Source organism: Salmo trutta, chromosome 16, assembly GCF_901001165.1.
Source record: "Salmo trutta chromosome 16, fSalTru1.1, whole genome shotgun sequence".
Lineage (NCBI taxonomy): Eukaryota > Metazoa > Chordata > Actinopteri > Salmoniformes > Salmonidae > Salmo > Salmo trutta.
Genome location: NC_042972.1, coordinates 13,413,572 through 13,431,112, shown reverse-complemented (window position 1 = coordinate 13,431,112; position 17,541 = coordinate 13,413,572). Strand labels below are relative to the sequence as shown.

The following is a 17,541-nucleotide window of genomic DNA, read 5'->3' as shown; positions in this document are numbered from 1 at the left end:
ACTGCTGTAGATGCCAATTGGACTGTATGATCCGTTTAGTGGGTTTGCTAGCTAAGCTAACAAGGATATGTTTTTTAAAACAAGTCTTGAAGTAACTTGACATACACTGCCATGGTGATGCTGCCACACACACATTACACAATGTCTCTCCAAACAGGCCATGGAAGAGGACACCCTTTTCCCAACAAATTATCTCCAATATAAGTTTCAAAATTGATCAAATCTATTTTGTGGTTGATAAGGAATGATACGAGCAGGTTTGATTGTCATAAACAGTCCTACCTTGCTATATCATCCATTATGCAATTCTGTTGACAGAATCATGAAAGGCTGCTTCAATTCAAGTGTTACTAAAAGACTACAATAATAGTCAAAGCAAGGGTTATTACTAATAGGCCTATGCTGTAAAATGTGTAAGCTTTTCTACTACTAGCCTATATAGAAAGGCCCAAAATACAGGGGTAAGGAAGTGAGGTTTTCAGGATTGAGACAGTTTGTCACTGTTGTCCTGAAAGTGATTATGGATTCAATTGTTTGACACAGCAGCTTTAAAGGGCATTTCCACCACTTTTCAACCTCTTATTCATCATCTCCAGCACCAAACCAGTGTTCACATGTGATAACAGCACGTTTCTAAGTGATTAAAAAGATAAGGTCCAAAAAAAAAAAAAAAAGGTTCTGTGTCATCACAGTGTGATGTAAAATAATTGTGATTTTCAAAACCAGCAACAATTTTCTAGCCCAAGGGAGGGTGTTCACATCACCGTGAATTTCATCTTTTTTTTTGTTGTAACTTTATATTAGTTTCTACAGAAGCGCAATTTTCACATATGTTGACACTGGTATTGTGCTGGAGATAATGAAAATGAGGTTTAAAAGTGGTGGCGTTGCCCTTTAAGTGCATGCACCAGCTACTTTCACCACACAAATCAAATTTTTGCCAACCCCAGCAAATCCATCAAAACGTATTCAGCTCCCTTTATGATTGTTTGGAAGCAGACAACTACAGAGTACCATAGGAGGGAATGGAGTGAAGCCTTTCTCGGAAATTGTTCCTAGACACGGCGGCACCTGAGGGAAAGAAAGTGGTCAAAGTACAGCCTGGAATATCAGAACGCCGACAAACCAACCATGACAACATTCACCTGTTCTTTTTGGCAAGCGGACACGGCCATCGATCGAAATGAAGAATCAAAAACAGCTTTGGCAGTTTCTCATCCTGACACAGTGAATGTTTTTTTTCCTTCATAGATGTCTATGAGTATGTTGTTTTTCATGACTGGAAGTGTGGCACTTTGTCTTATGCCCAAACACCATCATAGGAAATCCTGTTTGTTATGTACATAGACCCCTGTGCAATGTTAATGATTGGATTTGATTGGGTTAGGTCCGGTTTAGTAGTGTACCTAGAGAGGGAAGTCTGTCACGTATATTGCTCCTAGGAGAAACTGTCACTCCTGAGGGGGAGAGACACACTAGCGCTGTTTCTGGGGAAGAAGAAGAAACTAGAACAATGTTTTTTTTTAAAGAACAGAAAAATTACAAAAAAGCTGAAACACAAAATGGAGGTTTAGTTGTTGGGCCAAATTATCGTATTTATTAAAGACATTCTGTGTTTGTGTACTGTAACACATAAATGTCCATATAGCTAATAAATGGTCTGATTTTCAAAATGAGCATCTACTACTATTAACCAAAATATATATTCGAAGTAGTGTTGCAAGCTAGAAACAATGTATGTGCTCCAGTTTCTTTAAACATGGGGATGTCAAGAGATTTAGGGAAGTATGTACCCTGCGTGACACAGTGCTTCGATAATGTATAGGGCCAAAATGCAGAGGTCTGCTTGATTTCAGAAATACAAACATGGTTGAAGTCTAAGACTGTTGGGAGGTGTAGACCAGAGCTCTCCAATCATGTTCCTGGAGAGATACCCTCCTCATTAGGGTTGAAATGAAAACCTACAGGACAGTAGCTCTCCAGGAACAGGGTTGGAGTGAAAACCTACAGCATGGTAGCTCTCCAGGAACAGGGTTGGAGAGCCCTGGTGTAGCACAATGGCAGTAGAGAAATGAAAGGAGAAAATTACAATAAAAGCTCTTTTCAATTGAAAATGGCTGGTTCTTGTTTAAAAGCCAGTAAACAAGATAGGACAAGGTGGTGGGTCAACCCATTTACAAAAGCCTTTAGTCGTTGCTGGTCATAAAATCAAGGTGTTACTAAGTCAAATGACATCTTTCCATGATCAACGTCAACAAAATCAGAGCCCTTCCACCCTTCATTTGAATAACAAAGACGCAGTTGATTAAGTACCATAACAGGGCAGTTTCTCTCGAATCTCTCTCTTTGCGACCCCGACACCTAGCAGGGGAGGAAATATGTACATGATCTCTTGGTCAGAAGTGCTCCAGCAATAACACGATAACTTGTGTAGATCTGAAGGGATTGGATCGGTGTAAGAAATATAGCAGAATCTCCAGCTAGCCTGTCAGCGAACAAGATGGAACAACTATCATACCTATACAATTTTTAAGGACCCATATTCAGAAATCGTCTCGGAGTAAGGAATGCTGATCTGGAAAGATGTCCCCCCCCTTCGATGTCATCTTACTATGATATATAAGGGAAAACCTGATCCTAGATCAGCACTCCTACTCTGAGACGCTTTGTGAATATGGGCTCAGATCTACAGTACATTAATTGCCAAAGTCAAATATAACAGTATGGAGAAAAAGCAACGGTAAGGTGAGATGAGGTAGTCTTACCCAGGAAGGCATCCACCAGGCAACTGACCCCCCTCATGGCCCTGAAAAAGATCTGGGGCAGCTGCTTGAGGCAGGGGTGATGCTGGATCACCTCCTGGGGCACGCCGGTCACCCCCAGCAGCTGCTCCTGGAACTTTGGCGTGGAGCTGACCGTCAAAGGGCTGCTGAGGTCCACCGGGTTACTGCAAGAGAAGGAGCAGGGACTTTTAACGTTGGGGTGCAAAAATGGGTCCTGAGCATGTTATTTCTCTCCACAACCCAGCCACGAGAGAGTAACAGTTAAATTGATATAGCCTAATAGATTATTCACCACAATATTTTCCCAGATCACTTAGATCATCTGGGGGCGCGGTCTAAAATAATTTTCTTATACTTTTCGATATTTGTATTTTTTTTAAAGTGTGAAGTCCATCCAGTGGTCAGGTAATAATTTGTTATTCTTATCTTTTACTTCTTTTTTTTTTGTTGGTATTTTCTTAAAAGTGCATTGTTGGTTAAGGGCTTGTAAGTAAGCGTTTCACTGTAAGGTCTACCTACACCTGTTGTATTCGGCAAGTGACGTTTGACGTTCTTCCCCGAAAGAGAACAAACAGTGTGATCTGTCTCGGCTGATGAGCCAAAAGTCATCCCAGTATTATTTTATTATACTAAAATGAGGTCATAGGGGAATATTTATACCAAATACAGTCCAGGTGTAACAGTAATAACTCCGATTCTGTGATACAGACCCAGAGAGCTAGCTGTGTGGAACTCACCTCAGCATGTGCAGAAAGCGGAACCAGGTCTGAGCCACACAGTCGTTGTCCATCTCAGTAGGGATGAGGTTGGCGTCCTCCTCTAGGACTTTGAATGGAGGGAAGGACGGACCGTAGGTGAACCGTAACAGTCTGTGCCAAAACAGAACATTTACGTTACACCTTCCATTTCTTATTTGAATATTAACACACATTTAAACTCTAGAAATGACTGCTGACAGAAAATGACTCCTGCCTGTAATCCAACTAGTATGTCCTACCTGAACTTGAGCACTCACATTTGTTTCAAAACGTTATGCCCTACTGAACGGGACCCATATGTTTGAGCGCTGCGCTTAAACAAAAGCCTGCAAACGCAGGGTTGGCGACCACTGTTCTCGTTGTGGTGTGGCTACCTGGAAGTGAGAGCAGCGATGACCTTGCTCCACTGATCCACCACGGGTGGGTGGTGCCTCCAGTTGGCCAGCATCTCCCTGGCCGTCTTCCAGTAGGGAGGCGTGGGGAAGCAGCGTGTGCAGGCCATGAACCACACCTCAAACAGAACGCTGATCAGCTTCTCAGCCAGCTTCTCCGCAATCCCACCTGAGAGAGTTGGGGGATGGGGGCCAGGGGTGAGTAACTTTGAATAGGAAGAATGGGTGAATGCTCATCATCCAAAATGTCTAGGTGTTCTGGGTGCATAAAATAGCATATGAGAAAGAACAACGCATCTTCATTTGGAACTAAATAGTCATGTTAGCAACAAAGTCAATTAACTTAGTCAAAGCCAAAATCATTATGGGACAAATACTAACATCTACCTATTAGTTATGCATTGATATCAAATGGGAGACCAAGTACAAATTTGACTTAATTGACGTGAGAAGTTCCCCACGAACCTACGAAAAGTATCAAAGGCTGCTTTCACAAAGGCAGCCCAATTCTGATATTTTTCCACTAATTGGTCTTCTGACCAATCAGATCAGATGTTGACAATAATTGGGCAAAAGATCAGAATTGGGCTGCCTGTGTAAAGGCAGCCTTATTGCATCTGTGCCGATGGACTGACCTCCGACGGTGGGCGGGGCTAGCAGAGTGTCATTGATGCGCAGCAGGAAGAGCAGCAACACCTCCCAGGTCTCCCGGGCCATGCCGCTGCCCGACTCCCTGGCCAGCTTCAACACTGCCGTCAGCACCTGTTGGCACAAGCGGAAGTGCATGGGGCTGTAGTGCTCCGGCCTGAGAGAGGGAGGTGGGAATAGAGTGAGTTAAAGACCACTTTTATAAAGAGAAGTCTGTAATAAACACTCCATTGACCATTCCCTCTTCCATACTCCCGTTCTCTCCAAGCCTTGCAGTTTGGTTTGATGAGCTAATGGAGGGAATCTGTCCCTATTTAGAATTACCATGTTGCATAAGCAATGTACTGCAACTTTTAGAGGTTGGAGCCTTAAGGTCAAGAAGTTGTAAATGTAGAACATTACATAAGATACCCCATAGCTAGCGGCTAGCTAGAGCGGAGACGCACAGCTAGCTAGAGCGGAGACGCACAGCTAGCTAGAGCGGAGACGCACAGCTAGCGGCTAGCTAGAGCGGAGACGCACAGCTAGCGGCTAGCTAGAGCGGAGACGCACAGCTAGCGGCTAGCTAGAGCGGAGACGCACAGCTAGCGGCTAGCTAGAGCGGAGACAGACAGTTAGCAGGTAGCTAGAGCGGAGACAGACAGTTAGCGGGTAGCTAGAGCGTAGACAACAGTTAGCCAGAAAGTGTAGACACACAGCTTGTACCTGGGCATGAAGAGGTTGTAGAGGTGTTTGAGGATGGTCTGCACGTAGAGGTTGGGCTCCTTGACGATGGGCTGGGGGATGGAGTCGCGAGGAGTGATCAGCGCCATGATCCAGTCGGTGTAGACGTCCACGCACAGCTTGACCGTGTCCCCGTCCAGAGGCAGAGTCAGGCCATAGCACAGCACCTCCATCGTCCACTTCACCTGTCAATCACATCACACAGAGAACTATGTTGTTAGAAAGAGGTGGATACATGGGGACACGCTGGACAGTCAGATGTCATGTCAGTGATTGCTGAATACATGGGGACAAGGTGGATGAATGTTTTAACACTTGAAAGTGAATCAAAATAAGATGGCCTATTTGTGCATTGAGATTAAAAGAAAAGTGTTTAGGCCTAATTATGATGATTGTCGGGAAATTAACTCATTTCAAACACAGGGGTAAAGGGATGGGTCATCTAACTTTGAAAGGTAGGTGAACTAGAGCCTGGTGGAACCAGCCTTGCTGCGCTCACCATTCTATATCACTTCACATGTCAAAAAAGGAAGGTGAACACAGCTATTTGGCTGGTTCCACCACGCAGTGTGAACTATCCATTTATTTACCAAATACAGTATTATCCTAAAATACTACCATCTGAAATATGGGATAGTTGTACAAAACACAAGCCCTATAAGCCATTACTGTGTGAGTTGCACTCACAGAGCCCAGTACTATGTTAAGAGAATTATCAGGCAAACTAAAACAAGCAGGAATGACAAGGAGGCACTTAGTAAGGGCATGCGTACATTCTTTGGCAGACGGCTTACATTTTTCCTTCGCCTGGCCCTATTACAATCAAGCCTTATCTAAATGGCTGCTGGGACAGGGACTGGCTCAAGGAGCCGTAGTCCACTGGGGTGAAGAAACAGTCAATAAAGATGCAGAGGTTGAATGCCCCAGGGGGACACACAGGAAATCCTCTGTGTTATCAGGCGAGCCCAGAGACCTGGGGCTGTCCGAGCTACAAGGCTAACATGAGGAGGAAGTGAGCAGCACAGACAAAAATGGGGACAAAGCCAAAGACTATTTTTGACCCAGCAACAAATCAGAGAGAGAATAGATTTGAAAACACAATGGAATGTAGAGGGGGAGGTGTGTGTTTCAATCAAGCGTGCAGTTATATATATTAAAAAAAAAAGATTTAAAAAAAAGTTTCCATTCGCCAGGAGGTAGTTGAGTCCTAATGTGCAGGTGACCGTTCAGCCTCCTTGGTTTTGTAAAAATAAGGGACTGAAAAAGCCTAGCCCATCAAGGGCGTGTTAGGGTCATGTAGCTTATGTTCTGCCTATTTCCTCAAAAACAATGTCAGAGGAACTTGGAGCTAAAGAGGGAAGAAACTTTTACTTTTTAATAGAATATTGAATGAAGTGGACCTTGACAATACCCTCCTCATATTTAGAGCAAAAAATATACTACCTTAGAAAGTTGTTGGTATTCTAACTTGACTTTATTTCCCCTTGAATGGAAAAACAACGCAACACTTGGGCCAAGTAAAGTCAAATCTCAGCCTACAGGGAGGAGGTCAATGACCTAACAGTGTGGTGCCAGAACAACAACATCTCTCAACGTCAGTAAGACCAAGGAGCTGATCATGGACTACAGGAAACACAGGGGGGCAAGCACACCCCCCATCCACATTCCTCGGTGTCCAAATCACTGAAGTAATTCAAATGGTCCAAACACGCGCACAGTAGTGAAGAAGGCATGACAGTGCCTATTCCACCCTCAGTAGGTTGAAAAAGTTTGGCATGGACCCTCAAATCTTTAAAAGGTTCTACAGCTGGACCATTGAGAGCATATTGACTGGCTGCATCACTGCCTGATACGGCGATAGCACCGTCTTTGATCACATGGCGCTAGAGAGTGTGGTGGGGACAGCCCAGTACATTACTGGGGCCGAACTCCCTGCCATCCAGGGCATCTATATCAGGTGGTGTGGTAGGAAGGCCCGGAAAATCATTAGACTCAACCACTCAAGTCAGACTATTCCCTCTGCTTCCGCACGGCAAGCGGTACCGGTGCATCAAGTCTGGCACCAACAGGCTCTTGAACAGCTTCTATCCCCAAGCAATAAGACTGATAAATAGTCTGTGTAGCTATTTTGTTAGCTATCTGAATCAATCTTGTATCCTCATTGACCTTTTCATTTTTGTCTCTACGCACACTCACAGGGCCCTACACACTCACACTCCATGATTTGCTCACTCACACAACATGCACGTACATTTATACTGACTCTACAAACACCCACCCACTCACATACAAGCTGCTGCTACTCTTTATCTTATATCCTGATGCGTAGTCCCCTTACCCCTACACATATCTACGTCCATCACTCCAGTATCCCTGCATTGTAAATATAGTATTGGAACTGTCCCTGTATATAGTACGCTTACTTACTTATTGTGTCCTTCATACCTCTTCTCATTTCTTGTGTTTTTTTCTAGTAACACATTGTTATTAATTATTGCATTGCTGGGTTTTGAGTTTGCAACAAAGGCATTTCACTGTACTAGTGCACGCATGAGACGTTAAAACTAACTCTTCACCCTTATGGCTTAGTTACACCTATCCGGTTCAGCTCTGCCAAAACACCTGGGTTGTTTTCAGCACAGGTTGCCTACCTCTTTGTCGGTCTTGAGCAGGCTGTCAGTGGACGGAGTGCCCAGGGTCACCCCCAGAGGTTTAACCACTGCATTGGCCACATCGCGCCCAACTGCCGGAGGGTACGAGTGAAGGACACTCAGGTGGCCCTGGTCGCTCTGCACTACCAGGTGCAGAGACCTCCACTCCGAGTACATGGTGGTGGCGTTCGCTTCTACTGGGTCCGATTGCTACCTGTGTATACAGAGAGGGGTTGAGTCAGAATAACTACAGAGCGGACTGATGGGTGGAGTCAGAATATAGGGAAACTACAGAGCGGACTGATGGGTGGAGTCAGAATATAGGGAAACTACAGAGCGGACTGATGGGTGGAGTCAGAATATAGGGAAACTACAGAGCGGACTGATGGGTGGAGTCAGAATATAGGGAAACTACAGAGCGAACTGATGGGTGGAGTCAGAATATAGGGAAACTACAGAGCGGACTGATGGGTGGAGTCAGAATATAGGGAAACTACAGAGCGGACTGATGGGTGGAGTCAGAATATAGGGAAACTACAGAGCAGACTGATGGGTGGAGTCAGAATATAGGGAAACTACAGAGCGAACTGATGGGTGGAGTCAGAATATAGGGAAACTACAGAGCGAACTGATGGCTCCCGCCTGAAGCAGACTTGGTTGTAGCTGTTTGTAATTTGAAAAAACACCCTTAACATATAAAGTGGACCCTGAATCAGTCTTCGTTGCAGGTGGTTGTAACTTGAATAAAACATCCATAACCATTACATATACTGAACAAAATATAAAACGCAACATGCAACTATTCCAAAGATTTTACTGAGTTACAGTTCATAAGGTAATCAGTCAATTGAAATAGATTCATTAAGCCCTAATCTATGGATTTCATATGATTGGGCAAGGGCGCAGCCATGGGTGGGTATACAGTGTATTCAGAAAGTAAAAAGGCACATGACAGCCCACTTGGAGTTTGCCAAAAGGCACCTTAAGACTCTCAGACCATGAGAAACAAGATTCTCTGGTCTGATGAAACCAGGATTGAACTCTTTGGCCTGAATGCCAAGCATCATGTCTGGAGGAAACCTGGCACCATCCCTACGGTGAAGCATGGTGGTGGCAGCATCATGCTGTGTGTATGGTCTTCAGTGGCAGGGACTGGGAGACTAGTCAGGATCGAGGAACAGAGCAAAGTACAGAGAGATCCTTGATGAAAACCTGCTCCAGAGTGCTCAGGACCTCAGACTGGGGTGAAGGTTCACCCTCCAACAGGACAACAACCATAAGCACACAGCCAAGACAATGCAGGAGTGGCTTCAGGAGAAGTCTCTGAATGTCCTTGAGTGGCCCAGCCAGAGCCCGGACGTGAACCCAATCGAACATCTCTGGAGAGACCTGAAAATATCTGTGCAGTGACGCTCCCCATCCAACCTGACAGAGCTTGAGATGATCTGCAGAGAATGGGAGAAACTCCCCAAATACAGGTGTGCCAAGCTTGTAGCATCATAACCAAGAAGACTTGAGGCGATAGTCTCTGCCAAGGGTGCTTCAACAAAGTACTGAGTAAAGGGTCTGAATACTTATACAAAATGTATATAAGTTTCCCAAAAATTACAAAAACCTGTTTTCACTTCATCATTATGGGGTATTGTGTGTAGATTGAGGGGGGGGAAACGATCTAATCCATTTTAGAATAAGGCTGTAACAAAATGTAGAAAATGTCAAGGGGTCTGAATACTTTCCGAATGACCTTTCATGTAGCTTGAAAAGTCAACATATGTCAAAGGCGAACTATGCATAAGGCACATTTGAAGTAGACTAACGCTGTGCATAGGCGCTAGATATATAACAAGTTAACATTGAACTGGAGAGAGCCTTGGACTGTTATTTCCAGAATGATCTGAATGGAAAGTTGACAGATTGGGCTTCACTGAGTGCCAAAAATAACACTTGAACTGACCACCTGCACTGACTCTCCACACCTTAGCACACATGGACTCACACAGATATACAGTACACTCATCCACACACACCACAACTGCTGCTATCAGACTCTTACGATATGCATTACTTAGCAATAATAATAAAACACTTGCCCTCCAATCCCCAAAACACATGAAAATGTGACTATAAATTTAGTTAAAAGCTTATGAGAAATTGTTTATTATATTCTACTATGCCATTTACTTTATGTTCGTATTCTTATCTATTATTATGGCATTGTTGAGAAGGAACCTGCGAGTAAGCATTTTATTGGAAGGTACCTTGTATTAGTGGTCTGTACAGGATACACAAGGGACATCAAACATTCAGGCTGTGCAGCAAATACGCTCTAGTCTAGAGCACTCGGTTAAACTGTGTTTGAGAGCATTTTTAAACACTAAATGGTTAAACTAAGAAAGAAAGATGTAATACACCATCATCTTAAATTGACATGTCAAACTATTTTGCCATATTCAGTTATTGTATATTGTGCTAATTTCCTTAATGTGGACAGTTTGTGTTACTACCTTACACAAGCTTGCATTTTCACCCCATAAAAATTGAGTGGAATTACACATGCTTTTTACCTCAGATTGCTGACGTTAGTATAAAGGTTTAGTCATCATGACATAACATGCTGACCAGACCGCACACGTGCGTTGATTTTGTTGCCCCACACCTGACGCGATCAGGACACACAGGTTGAAATATCAAAACAAACTCTGAACCAATTATATTAATTTGGGGACAGGTCGAAAAGCATTAAACATTTATGGCAATTTAGCTAGCTTGCTTGCTGTTGCTAGCTAATTTGTCCTGGGATATAAACATTGGGTTGTTATTTTACCTGACATGCACAATGTCCTCAACTCCGACAATTAATCCACACATAAAACGATCAACCGAGTTCGTTTCTAGTAATCTCTCCTCCTTCAGGCTTCTTCTTATTCATCTTTGGACTTTATATATGGTGGTTGGCAACCAACTTTAAGGTGCATTACCACAACCAACTGGCCTGGAGTGTAGACATCAGTTTCTTGCAATCACCCATGTGGGTATATGCTCCTAAAAACCAATGAGGAGAAGCATGACTTGCAGCGCATCGACTGTCACAAATAAAACCGCCAAACGGGGATGATTTAACAAAAGCGCATTTGCAAAAAAAATGCAATCGTTGCACGACTGTACCTAACCATAAACATCAATGCCTTTCTTAAAATCAATACACAGAAGTATATATTTTTACGTAATTATGACATAACATTGAAGGTTGTTCAATGTAACAGGAATATTTAGATTTAGGGATGCCACCAGTTAGATAAAATACGGAACGGTTCCGTATTGCACTGACAGGAAAAACGTTTGGGTTTTCGAGATGATAGTTTCTGGATTTGACCATATTAATGACCTAAGGCTCGTATTTCTGTGTGTTATTATGTTAGAACTAAGTCTATGATTTGATATAGCAGTCTGACTGAGCAGTGGTAGGCAGCAGCAGGCTCGTAAGCGTTCATTCAAACAGCACTTTTGTGCGTTTGCTAGCAGCCCTTCGCAATGCATTGCGCTGTTTATGACTTCAAGCCTGTCAACTCCCAAGATGAGGCTGGTGATGTGAAATGGCTAGCTAGTTAGCCAGGTGCGCGCTAATAGCGTTTCAAACGTCACTCGCTCTGAGACTTGGAGTAGTTGTTTCCCTTGCTCTGCATGGGTAACGCTGCTTCAAGGGTGGCTGTTGTCGATGCGTTCCTGGTTCAAGCCCAGATAGGAGCGAGGAGAGGGACGGAAGCTATACTGTTACACTGGCAATACTAAAGTGCCTATAAGAACATCCAATAGTCAAAGGTATATGAAATACAAATTGTATAGAGAGAAATAGTCCTATAATTCCTATAATAACTACAACCTAAAACTTCTTGCCTGGGAATATTGAAGACTCATGCTAAAAGGAACCACCAGCTTTGATATGTTCTCATGTTCTGAGCAAGGAACTTAAACGCTAGCTTTTTTTACATGGCACATAGTGCACTTTTACTTTCTTCTCCAACACTTTGTTTTTGCATTATTTAAACTAAATTGAACATGTTTCATTATTTATTTGAGGCTAAATTGATTTTATTGATGTATTATATTAAATTAAAATAAGTGTTCATTCAGTATTGTTGTAATTGTCATTATTACAAATAAATAAATCAAAAATAAAATAAATAAAGAAAATAAAAAAATACAAATCGGCATCGGCTTTTTTTGGTCCCCCAATAATCGGTGTTGAAAAATCATAAATCGGTCGACCTCTAGTATTTATACCCGTGTTCTCTGTCTGTTGCCAGTGCGTCTTGTCAGGTCTTACCAGCGTGCTTTCCGGTCTTCCTTTTTCTCAAGTTCTGTTTCCTAGTTGTTTTCCCGGTTCTGACTATTCTGCCTGCCCTGACCCCAAGCCTGCCTGCCATCCTGTACCTGCCTGATTCTGACCTGATTACGAACCTCTGCCTGCCCTGACCCCGAGCCTGCCTGCCATCCTGTACCTGCCTGATTCTGACCTGATTACGAACCTCTGCCTGCCCTGACCCCGAGCCTGCCTGCCGTCCTGTACCTGCCTGATTCTGACCTGATTACAAACCTCAGCCTGCCTGCTGTCCTGTACCTGCCTGATTCTGACCTGATTACGAACCTCTGCCTGCCCTGACCCCGAGCCTGCCTGCCATCCTGTACCTGCCTGATTCTGACCTGATTACGAACCTCTGCCTGCCCTGACCCCGAGCCTGTCTGCTGTCCTGTACCTGCCTCTGACGTGATAACGAACCCCTGCCTGTCCTCAACCTGCCCTTTGCCTGACCCGTGTTTACAATAAATATCTGAGAACTGTACTATCCCCCTCCTGTGTCTGCATATCCTGAGTCGTGATAATATAAGCCTTCTACAAGTTCTCATCTAACCAACCATGTATAGGTTATTCTAAGTTTCCGTGTGGCCTTTGAAAAGTGTTAAACAGCACTACACCCCAAACATCTGCCCCCTGTTCTATTGATGTCAGTGTAATATTGAAGGAAGTTATTAACAAAAGAATTGTTGCATTCACCTTACCATGTTGGCGAACCACTTGACTCAAAATGCCTTGTCAACAGGAAGCAGCGACAGCATCATTTTCAACTTAAGTTTTAAGAATATAAATTGGAATTTTCCACATTATTTAATGGGCCTTGCGAAGCAGAGTCCCCACTTCAAATCTTTGACAAATGCATTATTTGTATTATTAGGAACACGACTCCTCTTACACCATTTAAGCTAGAAATGCCATTTAAACATGTAGACTGGTCTGGATTGAGTTGCTTATATACCATTTTTTTTTTATATATACTTTTTAAACTAATAAAGTTGTCCACCTTCATCCACATTCATGGAACTTTTTTCAACATTCTAAATCTCCCTATTGTGACATCACTTCCAACATTCTATTCACTGTAAATGCAATTTTTGACACAAGTCAGCTGCTTTGACCACTTTGTCAACAACTTAGACAAAAGGTTAGAGGGTATGACATCTTGGTCTACTTCCCTTCTATTCAAATCTGAAATCGGAACAGAATTCTGGTACCAATTAAACATTAGTTGTTTTAGTAACCGCATCAACATTTTCTGTAACTTTTTAAACAAATCTGAAATCGGAACAGAATAGGTTGTTACCAATAAAATGTCACAATAAGGTACAGAGCACTCTTTTCCTACGGAACATCTGCTACGGCTCTAACGATACAGCTGTTTTATTAACTGCATTACTACCACCCCCACACACACAAACTGCCATTTTGACCACTATCCCAAAAAGTCAGAGACAAACTTAATGTATGGAAGCTTCCTCTACTTCTATGCCTTCCAAATCAGAAAGCCAAGCATGAATAGCTTCTACCAATCAAGAGTTAGAGCCGTTTTAGTAACCCATCAACTGCTTTCATTAAATGCAGTGTCAGAAGCTAGCAGATTCATTACAGACCAACAACAACCACAAATTACAATAAAACTACACCACATTTTGAAGTTCACTTTCCTTGCTTTGTCTAACACTATCATGAATCTAGAAAATAGGTTTTGTAGGTAAGACTACAGTATTTATTTATAGCACAAATGTTTGTTAGCATGTTTCTCACACTGGCTTTAGTCATGAGGGAACATGCCTGCCAAGGCAACTGCAGGGCGGTTGCCTAGCAACAAGTGACTCGGAGGGAGACAACTTCTTCATAGCAACAACTGTAGTTTAGACACTGACCACAACTACTTACCAAAACACAACCTACCAGTACTGGCCACAACCACAAAACTACTGACCACAACCACACAACTACTTAACACAGTTAATGAACCACACAGCTACTTATCAAAACTACTGACCACAACACCTACTTAGCAAAACTACTGACCACACAATTAATGACCACAATCACAACTATTGACCACAACACCTACTTATCAAAACTACTAACCACACAATTAATGACCACAATCACAACTATTTTACATTTACATTTAAGTCATTTAGCAGACGCTCTTATCCAGAGCGACTTACAAATTGGTTGACCACAACTACTAACCACAACCACAACTAATGAAACATCTTACCAAAACAACTGACCCACAAAACTAATGACCACAACAACTGACCACAACCATTGACCATGTCCATACGGTAGGGCCCAAAGAACCAGCAACACAACTACTGACCACAACTACTGCTCTGCACTAGCTCTGGTCCTGGTTGTAGCTAGCTAGCTCTGGTCTGCACTATAAATTAGAAAAACTTAAATATGCCTACATTTGCATATAATACAATTATTGTTGGAGGGTAACTCTTTAACCTTTCAAGAAATAAACACCAAACCAACTTTCACAGGCTATCCTATTCTATCAACCAACATTTTCATATACCTACTTTTTCAACTACAGCGAGTCACCACCATTACTACTGCAGACACTACCACTACTATAAGTTATTTAAAAACCATACAACCTTTAAAACAAGCTAGCAAGTACACCACATTTTCTCCAGAAAATTGACTTTTTAGTGATCCCTGTTAGCCTAAACAGTCTATTTATTAGATAGACCTACTGATAGCTATCAGTAGGTCTACATACGAAGCTATCCTCTATAGTTCTTCACCTACCACAAAAACACATTTAAAGAGCTGGCATCACTAGATGCACCATCATATGCATCTCCACAGATAATAACCTAAAACATTCTTATCACTACGTCATTGTTCAACTAAAATCAAACTTAATTTACCCAGAACGTTTTACAAAAGTAAATCGTGCATTTATTTATCTGAAACCCACAGAATGAAAAGTGTTGTCCACATAATCCTACTTTTTATTCCCATCTTGTGACAGATGGCTTTGTCCTATGCCTTCCTTCTTTCAGTTCACACGCAATAACCATAGCTTAGGCATTTTTGTGTTCTAACTGCCACACAATCCAAAGTAATAAGGTTGATATAGTAGTCTATTAAAGTATTGGGCCCAATTATTTTACTAAATTTAACGTTGACTATATGTAACTGCTTTGCTTTAAATAAACGTCTTCCATGACCACCAAAACACTTGTAAAGAGCTAAAAAACAAGCCCCGCAACTTTACTTGTAAAGTTACCATCTAGTTTCCAACGGTATTGTACTAAATCAGGTAAAAACGGCGGAATCAGTCAACAAACGTGCTGCGATTGATTTATTTTGATGATATACAAGAAATCACTAAAACGGGTTTGCCCTGCCTACTAATACAACTTTGCAAGCGCCAAGGAGTGGACTGGAGACACGTACTGTTCAGGTGAACAGCCGTAAAAGGTCGTCACGCAGTAAAAAGTATTATTGAAAAGCATAGAAGACATGCACAGCAATAACTTAGTGCACATTTACATCTAGAGATAGCTTGTTATTAGCCAGGTCAGCCTAAAAACTAACTAGTTGTAAGTAAAACATTAACTAGCCATCAGAATGTGTTATGACTCAAGGTTGTTGGCTAGCTAGTTAGGCAAAATGTAATTATCTCTATGTAAAAAAAACAAAAAAAAGGAAAAAAGCCTGACAACTGCATGATAAACTTCGAGAAATCAGTACCATATTGAATGAGCCACACACTGGCTGTTTTGTTCAACTACTAACGATAGCTAGCTAACGTTACTACTTGAAACGTTCTGGTTAGCCCTAACGTCGGACGCTGGCTAGCACACACATCAACGCAGAAAAATGGTCAGGTCAAACTAGCTCTGGTTCAGGCAGGAAAGTCCAGTCAGCTAGCTGGAAAGTGAAACAAACGTCTTCAACAGGCAGGAGTTACCTAGGTCTCCATGCAATGGAACATTAACGCGTTAGTTGGTTTACAAAATAAGCATTACTTATGGCATGTAGCTATCATAGTCGAAACTGCACAGAATGCATGGCTAACTTGGCTAGTATAGGCAACTTAGTACGCTGTCACAACCCGTAGACACAGGACAGCTGGCTAGTAAGCAAGTTTCAGCCAACTAGCTAAGCTAACGTTGTGTGAAGCGGTGTGAACTCGATTCCCCTGTCTCACTGTTATTGTAGGCCGCATTGGCTAGATAGTTGGCTAAGCTAGTTAATGAAAACAAGACCACGACAGCTGGCTATGTGTTGCTATTTACCTGTGTCAGAGGGAAAGACTGTCATATCAACCGTCCGTATTCTCAGCAAACTTTACAGTACAAACGAGGATATAGCAGAACCATATTTGAAGTAAATCAACATCCAGTGACAAGCATAGCTACATTTGCACCGACGTCATCCGGTCGACGGCTAGCCTGACCACTGAACTGTGTCGGTCACACATCTCATGACTTTAAAAAAAAAAAAAGCTGGGGTGAAAGGAAGGTTGTTGGAATAATAAAATACTTCTCAGAATGTGCACAATATTTTACACACAAAAAAATAAAGAAGCCTAGAATCGTCAGTTTAATAACGTTTCTCAAAACAGTTTAATTATGAGCTGTGTAGCCCTTTAAATGTACCCGTTCATAATATTATTCAGCTCAAATGTGCCCTCTATTGGATTTGACCAGTCCATGACGAAAAGGATCCAAGAAGTGAAATAAGGAAATATGCTATCGAAGAAGAAAAGGAAACTAGGGAATTAGGAAAGGAAGCACACAAAGGATATGAGGAAAGGAGGAACATTTGCTAGGAAATAACAGGAAAGGGAGCTAGAAAAGATAAGAGAAGTGTGAAAAGCTTGGAATCCTTGAAAACCCCAAAAAAGAATTAAGAAAAAAATTACTTAACAAATAAAAAAAGATTCTCTCAATGTTAGTTGTTTTACCATTGATGTCGGATGAAGTTTTTCGTAGAACACAGCGAGCGTTTTTTTGTGTTCCCATTAGCTCAGGAAGTGTCATAGTTCAGGTCAATGTTCAGTGCAAAACACCTCAGTGGGAATATGTGTTAAAACAGCGCACAGTAAGTGGATCTTTTGTATTTGTGAAATTCATTTGTGGTGATATGGAAGTATTTTTTCATAGGATTCCAAGACCATATTGCAGTTAGACAGAGCGTCGGGACAGTTGTAGCCTTCACATTGGCTGCGCTGTGGGCAATGGTTCAAACGAG

The 17,541-nt window shown here is 42.3% G+C and overlaps 1 protein-coding gene across 10 annotated transcripts in view; it reads right to left on the bottom strand.

Annotated features, from left to right (window-relative positions):
• Nucleotides 1–17,015, bottom strand: part of LOC115150116 (ral GTPase-activating protein subunit beta) — a 55,562-nt gene extending 38,547 nt beyond the window's left edge. For 4 of the 10 annotated variants that reach the window (XM_029693062.1, XM_029693065.1, XM_029693063.1 and 1 more), the window contains exons 1-7: nucleotides 16,584–17,000; nucleotides 7,956–8,169; nucleotides 5,287–5,489; nucleotides 4,569–4,738; nucleotides 3,916–4,102; nucleotides 3,521–3,652; nucleotides 2,766–2,947 (exon numbers count right to left, since the gene is read on the bottom strand). In XM_029693062.1, the coding sequence (XP_029548922.1) occupies nucleotides 2,766–2,947; nucleotides 3,521–3,652; nucleotides 3,916–4,102; nucleotides 4,569–4,738; nucleotides 5,287–5,489; nucleotides 7,956–8,132 (1,051 nt within the window). In that variant the 5' untranslated portion in view covers nucleotides 8,133–8,169; nucleotides 16,584–17,000. Of the gene's footprint in view, nucleotides 1–1,014; nucleotides 1,072–1,406; nucleotides 1,488–2,313; nucleotides 2,362–2,765; nucleotides 2,948–3,520; nucleotides 3,653–3,915; nucleotides 4,103–4,568; nucleotides 4,739–5,286; nucleotides 5,490–7,955; nucleotides 8,170–16,583 lie in introns of all 10 variants that reach the window. The other 6 variants (XM_029693058.1, XM_029693060.1, XM_029693059.1 and 3 more) reach the window with 4 other exon arrangements.
• Between the last annotated feature and the right edge of the window lie 526 nt (nucleotides 17,016–17,541).